Source organism: Nothobranchius furzeri, chromosome 13 (genome assembly GCF_043380555.1).
Source record: "Nothobranchius furzeri strain GRZ-AD chromosome 13, NfurGRZ-RIMD1, whole genome shotgun sequence".
Lineage (NCBI taxonomy): Eukaryota > Metazoa > Chordata > Actinopteri > Cyprinodontiformes > Nothobranchiidae > Nothobranchius > Nothobranchius furzeri.
In genome coordinates, this window is record NC_091753.1 from 63947203 (window position 1) to 63964374 (window position 17172).

A 17172-nucleotide genomic window follows, 5' to 3' on the forward strand; every position below is an offset into this window, starting at 1 on the left:
AGCACCAACCTACAGCTCAGAATACCCATCCTTTTTGGAGTCCCTGGAGGGGGTACTGGAGAGCGCCCCTTCCAGTGACTCCCTCGTTCTGCTGGGGGACTTCAATGCTCATGTGGGCAACAACAGTGAGACCTGGAGAGGTGTGGTTAGGAGGAATGTTCATCCTGATCTGAATCAGAGTGGTGTTTTGTTATTGAACTTCTGTGCTCGTCATGGATTGTCCATAATGAACACCACCATGTTCAGGCATAAAGGTGTCTCTTGGCACCAGTATACTTTAGATCGCAGCTCAATGACCAATTTTGTTGTCGTCTCATCTGATCTGCGAACGTATGTCTTGGACACTTGGGTGAAAATAAGGGCGGAGCTGTCCACTGACCACTATGTGGTGGTGAGTTGGCTTCAATGGTGGCAGAAGATGCCGGTGAGACCTGGCAGACGCAAACATGTTTTGAGGGTCTGCTGAGAATGTCTGACAGAGTCTCCTGTCAGGAGCTTTAACTCCCACCTCCAACAGAACGTAGAGTCCTGAGGGAGGCAGGAGACATTGAGTGGGCCATGTTCCATCCATTGTCAAAGTGGCTGACCGCAGCTGGGGCCGCAGGGTGGTCTGTGCCTGCTGTGGCACCAATCTCAAACTGGCTGGTGAACCCTGGGGGTTAGCGATGCTGTCAGGCTGAAGAAAGAGTCCTAGTGGGTCTTTTTTGCTTGTGGGATTCTGGAGGCAGCTGATGGGTACCGGCAGTCCAAGCGGAATGTGGTTTGGATGGTTGCGGAAGCAAAAACCCGGGCACGGGAGAAGTTTGGTGAGAGCATAAAACAAAACTTCTGTACGGCTTCGAGGAGATTCTGGTTCACCATCCGGCGTCTCAGGAAGGTAAAATTGTGCACTAGCAACACTGTTTACAGTGGCGACGGTGTGCTGCTGATCTCGACTTGGGACATTGTGAATCAATGGGCTGAGTACTTGGAAGACCTCCTTAATCCCACCTTCCAGTGTGGAATCAGAGTTTTGGGACTTTGAGTTGGGCTCTCTAATCTCTGGAGCCTGAGGTCACTGAGGCAGTCAAAAAACTCCTCGGTGGAAAGGCTCCAGGGGTGGATGAGATCCGCCCAGAATTCCTTAAGGTTCTAGATGTTGAGGGGCTGTGTTGGTTGACGCGGCTCTGAAATATCACATGAGCATCGGGAGCAGTTCCACTGGTTTGGCAGACCGGGCTGGTGGTCCCTATTGACCCATTGCAGCGTGATGTCACATGCCCACACCCCCGCCCATAGCTGCAGACTGGAGGGCAAGAAGATGCATCTCCGCACTGACCCCAGTTGTGTTTATCTGTTAGTTGTCAATAAACAGAGGTAAATAGCGGAGAAATAAAATCTATATGCAGGGTTAACACACACACAGTCCTGTAGGCTGCATAAGTAAACAAATGAAGGACAGATGAGCTCAATTTTGCAGGATTTTAGCTGATAAAATATGCCAAAGGCAGAACGGCTAGTGGATAAACCACACACATTGTGGCAGACAAAGTCTTGTGACAGAATAAAAAAGTTAATCTGCCCCACATGCCCAGAAACAAAAAAGTTACAGCCATCTGACTTATACGCTTTTATCATACAATTATATTATACGGGACAGAACCAGAACCAGGGGAGAGCTGTGCTGCAGCAGATGTGTCCTGAGAAATAAATGTGTTAAAAGGACAATGCCGGTGTGGTGCGTATTTCTGTGTGTTAACCACGGCAACGATCTTAATAATTAAACCAAATGTGTAATTGGAGTGGGTAGCCGCTAAGGTCGTTTGTTTCTGTTTGCACTCGATCGTCAGAATAAACGGAGCATCTGTTAATCTCCAAAGACGAGCATTGTCACAGCGACCATTCAGCATTAATCCACAAAACGTAAGAGATCCAGTTACTCCTTTGGTTCTGTGAGAAGTCCAGACAGCCGGTGTTGGTACCAGATCTGCTCGGGCTGCCAGGTCAGCATGGGGTCCTCATCTCACAGCTAGCTAGCTACTTCAAAAGCATCTAGAAGCTTTGAGCTACATCGTTTGCTTCAAGATGTTTTTATTTTATTCATCTGCACAAAGATGTTAGATGGTCTAAAGTGGTGATATCTAAATCCATAGGTTTTATTTTGTTAGTCTAAATCGCAGAGATACAGCTCTGGGAAAGGGCTGGAGACGGGCTTTTTCCCCTCCAGCTAGTTTGGATGTGCGTTGTTACCCGGATGTAAACAATAACGTGCCACGGGCCTATAATTAAAAAGAAAGAACAGAGGGTGTGTTCCAACTACAGGGGGATCATACTCATGAGCCTTCCTGGTAAGGTCTATTTGGGGGTTCTGGAGAGGAGGGTCCATCGGATTGTCGATGGGGTGTGTGGGGATTTTGAGATGGTGTTCAACTGCATCCCTTGGTGGTGGTTGGGGGGTGGGGGGGGGGGGGTGGGGGGCTTGTGTGGAGTACTCTGAGAGTTTGGGGTACCAGGCCCCTTGATACCGGCTGATAGCCCTGTACGACCATTGTCAGAGCTTGGTCTGCATCGGACTCATTTCCTGTGAGAGTTGGACTTGGCCAAGGCAGGCCTTTTCCACCAATTCTGTTTATAACTTTTATGGACAGGATTTATAGGTGCAGCCAAGGTGGTAAGGGGATCTGTTTTGGTGGCCTAAGGATCAGGTCTCTGATCAGACTGTGTTCTCCAGCTTTCGCTGGAGCAGTTCACAGCCAAGTGTGACGCAGCTCCGATGAGAATCAGCTCCTCAAAATCCGAGACCATGGTCTTCCGTCGGAAAAGGGTAGAATGCCTTCTCCAGGTCAAGGATGAGATCCTTCCCCAAGTGGAGGAGTTTAAGAGGATGAATCAGGAGATCGATAGACGGATTGAAGCTGTATCTGGAGTGATGTTGTACCGGTCTGTCGTGGTGAAGAGAGAGCTGAGCCAGAAGGCGAAGCTCTCCATTTAGTGGTCGATCTACGTTCCTACCCTCACCTATGGTTGTAACCTTTAGGTAGTGACCGAAAGAACAAGATTACGGATAAAAGCAGCCAAAAAGAGTTTTCTCCACAGGGTGGCTGGGCTCTCCCTTAGAGATAGGGTGAGAAGCTCGGTGAGAGCATCTAGTTAGGATGCTTCCTGGACGCTACCCTGGTGAGATTTTCCAGGCACGTCCAACTGGGAGGAGACCAAAGGAAGACCCAGGAAACGCTGGAGGGACTATGTCTCTCGGCTGGCAAAGGAATGCCTTGGGATCCCCCCGGAGGAGCTGGCCTAAGTGGTTAGGGAGAGGAAAGTCTGGGCAACACAAGGTGATCAGTAGGTCACAAAAACACAACATAGGTAGATATGCTGGTGATTTTGAACATTCTGCTCAGTCTGTGTTTTTTTGTCAGAGTAAAACTGGAAAAGGCTGCGAGTGGAAGGCGTAAAACTCTGGAGCAACCTGTGACTCCCCTCATTGTGGCGCCACAAAAATCATAATTTATGAAGTCATTCCACTAGATTTTATTATGTTTTTGTTTGCCATTTATATTTAAGCAAGTAACAGATGGGAGCATAGATGGGAGGATAGAAATGATAATGGACTTTTAATATTTAGCTTATGTATGTGTTAATAAGAAATGTTTAATATTGGAAAGGAATACTGACCCCAAATAGTGGTTTTACAAGCTCACCTTTCTTTGTGGACTCGCTTTCTGGACCACTTGGTGTGACGGACAAAGATGTCCCTTCAACATCTTCTGGTGTCTGCTCTTCTGAAAGATTTTTAACAAGAAAAAAACAGATTACACTTTGTATTGTGATGATCTACAGTGACAATAACTATTTCATAAATATACAAGGTCAACTTTACTCATATTTAACACATTCGCAGTGGTCTATAGTAAGAATAAATGCCTTGTAAGCTGTACTCTAGGGATTAAAGCAGGGCTCCTCGATTACAATGGTCCGAGGGCCACTCACAAGATAGACCCAGAAGCAAGAGGCCGGGGGGTGCTGCTGCGGCTTGGATCGCTGGCTGTAATGTACATAACACACAAGCTTGCAATATTAGGAAGAACAACACCTGTCCCCCTCCTGTGTGACTGCCATCATGTAACCCTCATGTCCATGTTGTCTCCGGAGGAGCAGATAGGAAACAAGATCTCATATTACTTAAAATGAACCAAAGCTTCCTCCCAGTTTCCCTTTAAGCTGAAATTAACATCAGTCTATCATCATGAAACAAAAGAATAAAGTGGAACAAGAACTTCTATCTTCTATTTCTCTCTCCTTTTAACTTCTCTGAGTCCCTAAATAAAAGAGACAGATGATTACGCTGCTCTGACCCCGCTCCCTCTCCAAGACCGGACCTCCTGACATCACAACACTCGGTCTGACTGAGCGCTTCCAGGAGAAATATTAATGAAATTAAAATAATGAGTATTTGGAGGAGCGTCCTCCGATCCTCTCTTGTGTGAGCAGACTCACTCACTCAACATAATTTACGGCCCAAATCCAACAGAACCGGTCGGGCTGATTTGATTCAGGTTCGGTCTCAGGTTACAACTCCAGCGCTCAGCCCTGCAGTACCACATGAAGGCAGACCAAAGTTTCCTACCCGGTAAATGTTGAGAACACCGCTCTGACAGGTTTGGATGCTAAGCTGGTGCCGCCATTAAAATAACAAAACTACATTCCACTATAACTGATTATGGTACTCTTCTATGGTGCAGAATCGTTTATATTACGTTTTCTAAAGCAGCACATAATATTTATACATTTGATACAATTCAGATCACCTTCAAAACTCAGTCACACACCCAGAGCCGTTTCAAGGCATTTTGGGGGCCAAGGCAACCCCCCTAACCCACTCCCATCTTAGGGCTCCCCAGAAGCAATTTTGAAATTCATACCCTGTCCAGGAGTATTAATTATAGTGTTTTTAAAAACATGTCAGACATTACCGAAATGTTCTAATATTGTCAGATGAAAAACAAAATCATCTAAAATTAAAATAAATGAAATTAAATAAAATCAATATCTACAGTGTCTGGGACTACAAAAGGCAGTGTAGAAAATCTTATCAGCTTGAGGATTATAGGGGGGGTCCCTAGAAAATTTCTACACCCAAAAGTTTGAGAACCCCTGGACTAGAAGGCCACACCTGTGCAAAGGTACTAAAGGAGGTGCAACAAGCAGCAATGCTTTGCAGGTCAACCATGATGCTATGTCTGCACTGACTTTGTACCCCATAGCTGGTGTCAAATCAACTGTGCTTCCACTATAGATTGAGGGAGCTTTTTCAAATTTGTGTCATGTAACATTCCAATTTTCAGGTCCTCAAGAGCCCCTATATCCAGCATGATTTACTATTTTCCCAACCGCAACATACTTTATTCCATGTTTTAATTATCTGTTCAGCATGTTCTTAAGTTCTGTTGAAGCTTGTTAATCACCCAATGGGTTGGATGTGTTTAAGCAGAGAAATGGATTCACTACACTTGACTACTTGGGCGATTAACAGGCCTCTACAGAACTTGCAGCCCTGCTGGATAGCCGATTCAACCATTTAATTATGTATGATGGAACAGGGAAACAACTAAAACTTGCTACATAGGGGCCCTCTAGCACCAGGGTTGGACACCACTGGTCTAGTGTAATGATAACTAATGATAATTCAATTTGAGAATTAAAAGAAATTCATACCTTCCTCTTGTGAAATCCCATCCATATCAACAGTTTCTGAAATGGTAATAAGAAGTTTCAAAGGATAATGTTATTGACCAGGAACTGCAGAACCAATACAAGAAAAGTTAAGAAAAAAATACTCTCTTACACAAATCACAGGTTTATAAATATCTTCAATAAGAAGGCTAGTGGACTTATTTTCCTTAAAATAGAAATGATTAAATGTTAATACCATTGACATCTAGGTGGATTTCATCCAGGCTCTTCCCTTTATATTCGCCTAGGCGTCCTTGTTCCAAGGCTAGGAGAACTTTGCTTACTTTTGCCAACTGTAGGGTACCCTCTGGAAGGCGGTAGTGCTTTCTGTGGACTGCAATGTTGTGCCCAAGGAAATCGGCTAATTGGTCCAGTTCTGTGGTCTTGAGATTCAAAACTGTTGACAAGGTAGCAATATGCTTCCTGAGCTTAGTTGAGGTAAGTGCTGCAGGGTTTTTCAAGTCATTGCATTCACTTACAAACTGCCTTATACAGTCTGAACCTCTCAGGTAGTGGATGGAGTGAGGCAATGCAAACAGGTACTGGTTTTCTTTCAAAACTCCACATTCTTCACGATTTTCACTAAGGGCATCCAGTGATTCTTTCATAGTTGGACTTAGTAGAACAGGGACTTTCCTTCCCCTCTTTCCCACAATGGTAATCCTGACAAAGTAGCTGCAAAGCTTTTGTTCAAGTGCTGTGAGGGCCAAGTTAACATCCTCGTGGGTTTCTGAGGCATCCTTTGACAAGTAAACAGACAACGGCATCCTGGAAACCTCACCAGCTCGCCGGCGATTGAAAAGAATGACTTGTGTGAGAGTCACTTTAGCAAGATCTTTCCAGGTTGAGTGTGAAGGCTTTTCTTTCAATGCATTTAGATGTTTTTGTTGTTTGTCTGTCAGATGGCTGTGAAGGATCTGGACATCATGTGTAAATGGGAGAAGGAGAGGAGAATTCCACTTCTTCTGTTCAATTTGAGTCAAAGCTTGACTAGCAATGTCATACCTCCAGCTTTCTTGATACAGTTGAATAAATTCTTCTGCATCTTGGACAGTTTGTTTGTCCTTCATCTTTAGTCCTTCAGTCTTAACAAACATGGCTAAAGAATGAATGTTGTGACCAACTTTTCTAGCCAGGGATGGTTTCTGGTACTTGCCATTTTCATCATTAAATCCAGCAAGGCGTTTTGTAGCAGAGATTACCTGACTGTACTTTTCAGGCTTGATCAGATCTTTAACACTGTTCACAGGAGAAACAGCTTTGGCTTCGAGTAGTAGTCGGCCAAGTTCTCTCAGCTTTTGGCGGATGTACTGGTGCTGGTTGACCAACTTCTCATTCTTCTTGAACAATCTGTATCCATAATCCAGTATGCAATGATCCTGCTTGATCGCAAGTGTTATCTTGTCTTGAATAAGATTGCTCAAGAACCTCCAGTATGCATCACTGAACCCCAGTGGAACTGCCTCCGCAAATGCACACAATGCTTGTACTTTTGTCTTACCCCCCTTAGAAAGCTCATCTTGAGGCTTAAATTTGCATGACTGGAAGTGCCGCCACATTTGCTTTCTGTTGAATAATCCAAAACAATACACACAGTGTTTAAATATTTGTCCGTCCATTTGGGCATTTGGTTGCTTCCATGGAATGAGTTTGCCCTGCTTTTTTTGCAAGACTTCCGAGTTATGCTCAAAATTACCTTTATTCCGTATATAATCAAACTGAAGTCGTCTTTGTTTGGAGTTCTTTGGCAAACTACTGGCTTTTGCTACCTCCACTTTATCTTTGTGTTTACGTAGTAGATGCCTCGACATTTTTTGAACAAGACCACCACAATATACACAATGGTGTTTCTTGTTGTACTTCCTGGAACCATCTTCTTTCTTTGTAACAGGAGAAACAAAAACAAGTTCTTCTTCCAGAGATGTTCCTTCATCCTTACTTGTAGTGGCTCTGGCATCATGGCTTTCAGAGCTTCTACTCTGACCAGACTCTCCCTGACTGCAACACATGCTTCTGTTTTGAGCAGTACTTCTATAACAACTCTCTGAAACAGGAGCGAGATAACCAGATCTATCCTTTAGGTCTAACTTTTCATATTCACTTGTAGTGGAGCTGGAATCACACTCTTCCAAACTTGTACCATGACTGTACTTATGTTGGACCCGACAGCCAAACTTGCTCCTCTTTTTAGTAGTTGACATTCTTTTTTTCCAGGGAGAAATCTTTTTTTCCTGAGATATTTTTAGGCTGGCCTCGCTGTCTGTGCTTTCTCCACTGGTGTCTGGTACATATTCTTCTTCGCTCCCTTCACTGGCCTCGTCTAATCCAACAAAACTCTTTAATAATGGAGAAAGGGAGGTAGAAATAAATTAGTATTTCTTCCTGCATTCTTAATTCAAAACAGAAATCAACATCTTCATTTAAATTCCCTCTTTATAAAAAAATAAAATAAAAAAGATGCTCCCTTTAATAAGAGTATTTGGTCCAATTGTTTTCAGGGCATTTAGAGCCCAAACTAATACAGTAAAATAACCGTGCGCTCCTAGATGAATTCTCGTGAGATTTGGAGTTTTCTTAAACTCAGGAGAATTCATCTTGTACCGCTCCAGATCAAACCGTCCGAACTCCGGGCCAAAATAGACTAACCAATCGTGTGTCAGCACTAAGCTGTAGAGAGCGAGTTAGATTGTATCAAGCATCCTAACCTGGCAGCAGCACTAGCTGGGCACTAGCTTGCGCATCTTCCAATCAGTTTAAAATATTGCTACCAGAGAGCTCTCCCTCTTTCAGACAGTTTCCGTGGCAGCGATTCTAGATCTAAATGTGTAGACTCTACACAGGACGGGGACACAGAGATCTGGCTGCTGCCAGGTTATCAGTAAAACATGTTACAGAAATACAAAAATGTGTCAACAAAAAGAGAAAGTGCAGAACAGCTAGCTTGACATGTACCTCAGCATCTGGATTAGTGAGGAATGTCGCAATATAAACCACAAATTTATTATAAATCAAATCAAAACCCTGTTCCGTTTTTGTTTTAAACAAAATTAGAACTGGCCAGTATTTATAGCACCTTCCAAGAAATGTTTGAATTATTGCACTTACACACTAGCATCGCTTCTACACAGCCTAGATAGGATAATTAGTGTTCAAATTTTAGTAGCCCGGGAATTTACCGCATGCAACCGGATGCATTTTCAGCCCTCTTCCCAAGGCGGCCTGCCTCAGGCCGAAACCAGTCCAACCCACACACCATCATTAGGGGGCAGGACCATCCTGCATGCCTACTTCATCAACATTCTGGATGCTGAGGAGTTTATATTTATGTATTTAGCAGACACTTTTGTCCAAAGCGACTTACAAGTGACAGTCAGCATGTAGCCCTTGAGGCTAACAACAACAAACACTATTCAGTCAATCACAGGTGGCAGTGAGGCAGCATTATGAATCATGGAGAGGAGGGAACAAGGAGTGGACAGCAGAGAGGGGGGACGGGTGCAGGGAGGGTGCTAGTTAAGAAGATGCTCTCTGAAGAGCAGGGTCTTCAGGAGTTTCTTGAAAATTGAAAAGGAAGCTCCTGTTCTGGTAGTGCTTGGTAGGTGTGGAACGATGCATGAGAAGAGTCTGGATTGTCCTGAGCGTGGTGTAGGCACTGCTAGCCGACGATCCTGTGATGACCGGAGCAGCCGGGCCGAGACGTAAGCCTTTGCAAGAGGATTCAGGTAGATGGGAGCCGTACCATCTCGGACTTTGTATGCTAGTGTTAGCAATTTGAATTTGATGCGTGCTGCTAGCGGTAGCCAGTGGAGCTCAATGAGCAGAGGGGTGACGTGTGCTCTTTTTGGCTGATTGAAGACCAGACGCACCTCTGCGTTCTGGACCATTTAAAGAGGTCTCACAGTACAGCCTGGAAGACCAGTTAGAAGGGCTTTGCAGTAGTTGAGGCTTTTATCTTTGTGATTTTGGAGATGGCCTATGTGCTCAATTACATCCACATCCCTAAGGCAGTGTGGAACAAACACGGCGGGCAGAGTGGAGTGGAGCCGATGCTAGTGTGTAAGTGCCATTAGACTTTACAATAACAGGACACTGGATATTTTCAAAAATTTAAGGGTGTAAAACATTTTTTTGGGGCAATACACATTTGAAATTGAATGATGAGGCTTACAGAAAAGGAAGATCCTCTTAGCCAGTGTGACTCCATTTCATTTGATGCTGAAGGGACTTCCATACTGTCATCACTTGAATCATATAGCGCATCAGAAAAACTTGGTACTTTCTTCTTCATCTGCAACATATTACATTGAAGTGAATTTTACAATTCATAATCATATTTTAAATGAAAAATATTATAGATTCACTATATAAGCTAATTATGTTTTTATGTAGTGAAGTAAAGTTGGTAAAGGAATACCTGAATGCTTCTGGTTCGTCTAAGCTTTGGAACATCATCTCCAATTTGGCCAACTGCATACTGATTTGAATAATAAACAGTGTGTCAAAACAGTGAGAAGGTTTCAGTACATGAGCAAGAACAGTGTTGTGTAGTTAAGATTATACAGTCAGGGGAAAAAATAACTGAAACCATGCTGACTTTGTGCGTTTGCCATTTAACAAACTCCAACTTCAATTATTTAAACAGTGAGACAGAATAAAAAAATGCATTTCAAATTAGGTAACAATTATTTCACATTTTCGTGAATGGAATAGTTTTCAGATCCCCATCAACAAGATTTCTTGCTCCAATGGGGATATCCCCATGATACCCTATGGATGACTGCTGAGGAGAGTACTATGGGAGAAGGTGTCAAGTCTGGGCTTCTCTGTTTAGACTACTGCCCCCACGACCCGACTCCAGATAATCAGATGAAAATGGATGGATAAATTAAATTATTACTATATAAAATAGGAATTACATAGAGGTCTAATTGTTGATCTAATGTAAAAAATGGTTTGCCATATACCTGCTCACCGCCTGCTTGTCCAAATTGTACTCATTTCCTTACCTTTCTGAGGCACCGTTTATTTTTACTTCCCTCTTCTTTTACAGATTTGTCCCCACCATTTAAATTAGAGTTATATTTTCTTTTTCATGGGACAACTTACAAAGTCAGCAGAGGTTCATTTTCTACCAACTCTAATGGTAAACTTTTAAAAACACAAAGAAGCACCATTGTTTGTTATTCATTTACATAACATTTGATTTTGATCATTTAAGGTATTTCAGAAATTTGTTTCTACCGTTTTGCTTTGCATTCCAATGTCACTGTTATGTAGCGTGTCAGAAGTGTCATTCTTTGCATCCATGTTTCCATCATCACTGTCCCCATCATCACTGTCCGAGTAGTCCACAATGGAAAGCTGTATGATAATTAATTGCAATATGAAAAAAATATCACAAGTTAAGGGATGAAAAGGCTACCTGCTGCACAATGAAAAGGTCAATCAGATATTAAAGATAAATTAAAACTACAGGCAACAAAATTTCTGTACACTCAATTAAGCCTAATCAACTTAATATTGATTAACATATCTGTGCTACTTATAAATGACTGACTTGATTTTATGTAAAACTATTCTTGTTAACAGTGTTCTCTTGGAACCACTTTTGGAAAAGGTGTATATGCTACAGCTTCACAAAAAAAAAACAGAAAAAAAAGGAACAACCTGAAAGACAACCACAGCGAGATTTCGCTGGTTAAAAAGAATAAAAAACATTTTCCTTGATGCTTTTGTCAGTGATGAACTATAAAAATACACATTAAAAGTCTGAAGATGGACATCGAAATGTCTGGAGATGAACCATGTCAAAGTTTGATTAGGTTTAAAGAAGAACAACTTTCTAATAGACCCCTTGAAGCGTGACATCATGCACCCACACCTCTTCCCCAGGCTGTAGAGCAAGAAGCCAGCACATCCCCATTGACCATCATTTTATCTGTCAGTTGTCAATAAATAGAGCAAAATTGTGGCGAAATAAAATTCATCAGCATGATTAATTCCTTCAATTCAGCCCTAACCCAAGGACCTAAACGTCCTCAAGAAGTGAAGTCTGCTGTGTCCCTTCTTGTAAACAGCTTGGCTGTTCTTTCTCCAGTCCAGTCTGTTGTCCAGGTGAACTCCAAGGTATTTGTATTCCTCAACCACCTCCACTTCTTCTCCCATGATGGAAACAGTGTTTGACTCCACCCTGTTTCTTCTGAAGTCTAAAATCATCTCCTTTGTTTTGTTCACGTTCAAGGTCAGATGATTGTTTCCACACCATGCCACAAAGTGCTCCACCAGCTCTCTGTACTCAGCTTCCTGTCCATCTCTGATACACCCGACAACTGCAGAGTCATCTGAGTATTTCTGTAGATGACAGGTCTCTGACTTGTACTGGAAGTCTGAGGTGTACAGGGTGAAAAGGAATGGTGAGAGTACAGTTCCCTGTGGTGCTCCAATGTTACTGATCACCTGGTTTGATGTGCAGTTCTTCAGCCTCACAAACTGTGGTCTGTTTGTCAGGTAGTCTTTAATCCAGGCGATAGTTGAGGCCCCCACCTGTGTCTTCTGGAGTTTCTGGCAAAGTACATCAGGCTGGATTGTATTAAATGCACTGGAGAAATCAAAGAACATGGCCCTCACAGTGCTGCCTGCTTTGTCCAGATGACAGTGGATTGGTTGAAGCAGCTGGATGATGGCATCTTCAACTCCAACTCAATGGCGATAAGCAAACTGCAGCGGGTCCTGATATGTTCTAGTTTGCTTATTCAGGTGGACCAACAGGAGTCTCTCCAGGACCTTCATGATGTGGGATGTCAGGGCAACCGGTCTGTAGTTGTCATTGACTGATGGGCGAGTTTTCTTTGGAACTGGAACAAGGCAGGATGTCTTCCACAGGACTGGAACCTTCTCCTGGGCCAGGCTGAGGTTGAAGAGGTGCTGCAGAATCCCACAGAGCTGCTCTGCACAGGCCTTCAGTACTCTGGGGCTGACACCATCTGGACCTGCAGCTTTGTTCCTGTTCAGTCTCTCCAGCTGCCTCTTCACCTGACTTCTAGAGACAGATAGGTGGGAGGGGGAGGTAACTGGGGCAGCAGCATCTCCCGACTTGGTTGAAGACAGATTTATAGAACCAGAAGAGTCCATGACTGTGTTAGAGGACAAAAGAGCTGGCGTGTGACAGGAAAATGTTGGATCAGAGGAGGATGGGATGTGGGAACTGAACCTATTGAAGAACTTGTTCAGTTCATTGGCTGTGTCCAGGCTGCCATCTGTGCAATCCTTCCTCTGCTTGAAGCCTGTGATCTTCTTCATCCCTGACCACACATCTCTGATATTGTTCCTCTGTAGTTTGTTCTCCAGCTTCTTCCTGTATGCCTCCTTGCTGTCTCTGATCTTGATCTTAAGTTGCTTCTGCATACTCGTCAATTATTCCCTGTCTCCCTCCTTGAGGTTTTTTTTTTTTTTACTCATTTAGCAGATTCTTCAGTTCACTGGTTAAACTGACCCTAACCCACATGTCAAGACACAAACAAGTTAGCCATCTAATGACTTATGTGCCTTTTGATATATTTATGCATGGCTGGGTGTCGAGGAGCCGGGGCAGAACGCCGGCTCAGATCTAACAGCAGAGAGGAGAACTGTGCTGCAGATCAGTCATTAGAAATAAGTGTGTGAAAACGCCAATGCCAATGTGGTGTGTAGTTTAGTTTCACCAGCGGTAATGGCCTTGTTTTAATAATTACACAAAATGTGTTGTCATTGGAGTGGCACCCTATAATGTCTTGTTTAGCATTTCCAATTACGTTGCTTGACAGAATAAATGGAGAATCCACTAATCTTTAAAGACAAGCGGTGTCACAGCGACCCTTCAACATTAAACCGCAAAACGTAGAAGAGAACCGGTTACATTTGTGTTGCTTCAGTTGAGAAATGCAGGTGGTCAGTTCTGACTGAGGACTGTTGTCTCACAGCTCGTTAGCCATTTCTAATGGATCTGGAAGATTTATGCTAAACACTGTTAGCTTTAAGATTTTTTTTTGTTCTGCACAAATATATTAGATTTTACTGCTTTACATTATCTAAACCTCTAGGTTTTATTTTGTTAGCTTAAATTGCAGCAATACAGATCTGGAAATGGTGTTCTTGCCCTCCAGCGTTTGTGGATGTGTGCAGTTACCTAGATGTAAAACAACTTTCATTGGGTCCTTCATACAGGTCCTTCTCAAAAAATTAGCATATTGTAATAAAGTTCATTATTTTCTGTAATGTACTGACAAACATTAGACTTTCATATACATTAGATTCATTACACACAACTGAAGTAGTTCAAGCCTTTTATTGTTACTAATATTGATGATTTTGGTGTACACCTCATAAAAACCCTAAATTCCAAATTAGCATATCATGAAAAGGTTCTCTAAACGAGCTATTAACCTAATCATCTGCATCAACTAATTAACTCTTAACACCTGCAAAAGATTCCTGAGGCTTTTAAAACTCCCAGCCTGGTTCATTACTCAAAACCACAATCATGGGTAAGACTGCCGACCTGACTGCTGTCCAGAAGGCCATCATTGACGCCCTCAAGCAAGAGGGTAAGACACAGAAAGACATTTCTGAACGAATAGGCTGTTCCCAGAGTGCTGTATCAAGGCACCTCAGTGGGAAGTCTGTGGGAAGGAAAAAGTGTGGCAGAAAACGCTGCACAACGAGAAGAGGTGACCGAACCCTGAGGAAGATTGTGGAGAAGGACCGATTCCAGACCTTGGGGGACCTGCGGAAGCAGTGGACCGAGTCTGGAGTGGAAATATCCAGAGCCACCGTGTACAGGCGTGTGCAGGAAATAGGCTACAGGTGCCACATTCCCCAGGTCAAGCCACTTTTGAACCAGAAACAGCGGCAGAAGCGTCTGACCTGGGCTACAGAGAAGCAGCACTGGACTGTTGCTCAGTGGTCCAAAGTACTTTTTTCAGATGAAATCAAATTTTGCATCTCATAAGGAAATCAAGGTGCCAGAGTCTGGAGGAAGACTGGGCAGAGGGAAATGCTAAAATGCCTGAAGTCCAGTGTCAAGTACCCACAGTCAGTGATGGTCTGGGGTGGCATGTCAGCTGCTGGTGTTGGTCCACTGTGTTTTATCAAGGGCAGGGTCAATGCAGCTAGCTATCAGGAGATTTTGGAGCACTTCATGCTTCAATCTGCTGAAAAGCTTCATGGAGATGAAGATTTAATTTTTCAGCATGACCTAGCACCTGCTCACAGTGCCAACACCACAGGTAAATGGTTTACTGACCATGGTATGACTGTGCTCAACTGGCCTGCCAACTCTCCTGACCTGAACCCCGTAGAGAATCTGTGGGATATTGTGAAGAGAAAGTTGAGCGAGGCAAGACCCAACACTCTGGATGAGCTTAAGGCCGCTATGGAAGCATCCTGGGCCTCCATAACACCTCAGCAGTGCCACAGGCTGATTGCTGCGATGCGGCGTGGCATGGAGGCAGTCATTTCTGCAAAAGGATTTCCGACCAAGTATTGAGTGCATAACTGAAAATAATTATTAGAAGGTTGACTTTTTTTGTATTAAAAACACTTTTCTCTTATTGGTCAGATGAAATATGCCAATTCATTGAGATAGGAACTTTGGGTTTTCATGAGCTGTACGCCAAAATCATCAATTTTAGAAACAATAAAAGGCTTAAACTACTTCGGTTGTGTGTAATGAATCTAATATATATGAAAGTCTAATGTTTATCAGTACATTACAGACAATAATGAACTTTATCACAATATGCTAATTTTTTTGTAGCTATAAACGGTTATAGAGCCTAACATCCAGAACTCACTCAGACACTCAGGAGCTTTGACCTACAGAATATAAGTCACCTCAATCAGATCACCCAATGCCACTACAAATAGTACGAGTTTACCTTGTATACTGGATTGATCACATTATAAATCAACATATGCACAACATTTTGTCAACTTCCATAGAATTAACATCTATACGGCAGGGCCCCACAAAGACACAATCTTGAGATCTGTGTGTGTGTGTGTGTGTGAGAGAGAGAGAGACTGAGTTCATGGATATCAAGAAGACATCCACTCACATTTGCACAAGTGACAGTCTAAGATCTAACTCACCATTACCTGTGGGCCAACGTCCAGTCTGCTAGGAGACGAGTCTTGGAACAACTGAGCTTTTTCAGAAACTCGAGTCTTCGAGTCCTTCACCTGAAAATAAAAAACAAAAATAAGACTTCTTGACATACATTACAGTCAAGACTCAAGAAGGCAATTCATGTGCCGTTTGTCCCCAAAATCAAACCCCTAATTACTCATGTTCCAGCCTATTTAGGACCATTTTTTAGCCATTACACCCACATCTAAGTGGATATTTGGGATCACAACTTAAAATGCCAGATTACCTGTTGCACAGTGACAATGTGTGGAACTGTAGCTGTAATATAATGTGCTTTCATAAGAACAGACACTGCAACTAGCATGTAAAAATAAACAAAATATTACATCCATATGGCAGGGCCCCACAAAGACACAATCTTGAGATCTGTGTGTGTGTGTGTGAGAGAGAGAGACTGAGTTCGTGGATATCAAGAAGACATCCACTCACATTTGCACAAGTGACAGTCTAAGATCTAACTCACCATTACCTGTGGGCCAACGTCCAGTCTGCTAGGAGACGAGTCTTGGAACGACTGAGCTTTTTCAGAAACTCGAGTCTTCGAGTCCTTCACCTGAAAATAAAAAACAAAAATAAGTCTTCTTGACATACATTACAGTCAAGAGTCAAGAAGGCAATTCATGTGCCGTTTGTCCCCAAAATCAAACCCCTAATTACTCATGTTCCAGCCTATTTAGGACCATTTTTTAGCCATTACACCCACATCTAAGTGGATATTTGGGATCACAACTTAAAATGCCAGATTACCTGTTGCACAGTGACAATGTGTGGAACTGTAGCTGTAATATAATGTGCTTTCATAAGAACAGACACTGCAACTAGCATGTAAAAATAAACAAAACATTACATCCATACGGCAGGGCCCCACAAAGACACAATCTTGAGATCTGTGTGTGTGTGTGAGACTGAGTTGATGGATATAAGAAATCCACTCACATTTGCACATCTATACGGCAGGGCCCCACAAAGACAAAATCTTGAGATCTGTGTGTGTGTGTGTGTGTGTGTGTGTGAGAGAGACTGATTTCATGGATATCAAGAAGACATCCACTCACATTTGCACAAGTGACAGTCTAAGATCTAACTCACCATTACCTGTGGGCCAACGTCCAGTCTGCTAGGAGACGAGTCTTGGAACGACTGAGCTTTTTCAGAAACAGGAGTCTTCGAGTCCTTCACCTGAAAATAAAAAACAAAAATAAGACTTCTTGACATACATTACAGTCAAGACTCAAGAAGGCAATTCATGTGCCGTTTGTCCCCAAAACCAAACC

At 43.0% G+C, this 17172-nt stretch overlaps 1 protein-coding gene across 1 annotated transcript in view; it reads right to left on the reverse strand.

Annotated features, from left to right (window-relative positions):
• LOC129159253 (uncharacterized) overlaps positions 1-17172 on the reverse strand; it is a 29731-nt gene that overhangs the window by 4501 nt on the left and 8058 nt on the right. Inside the window, exons 13-21 of the mRNA XM_070543767.1 lie at positions 16994-17077; positions 16368-16451; positions 15847-15930; positions 10954-11073; positions 10127-10186; positions 9881-10000; positions 5909-8048; positions 5695-5730; positions 3681-3761 (exon numbers count right to left, since the gene is read on the reverse strand). Of these exons, the coding sequence (XP_070399868.1) occupies positions 3681-3761; positions 5695-5730; positions 5909-8048; positions 9881-10000; positions 10127-10186; positions 10954-11073; positions 15847-15930; positions 16368-16451; positions 16994-17077 (2809 nt within the window). The remainder of the gene's footprint in view (positions 1-3680; positions 3762-5694; positions 5731-5908; positions 8049-9880; positions 10001-10126; positions 10187-10953; positions 11074-15846; positions 15931-16367; positions 16452-16993; positions 17078-17172) is intronic.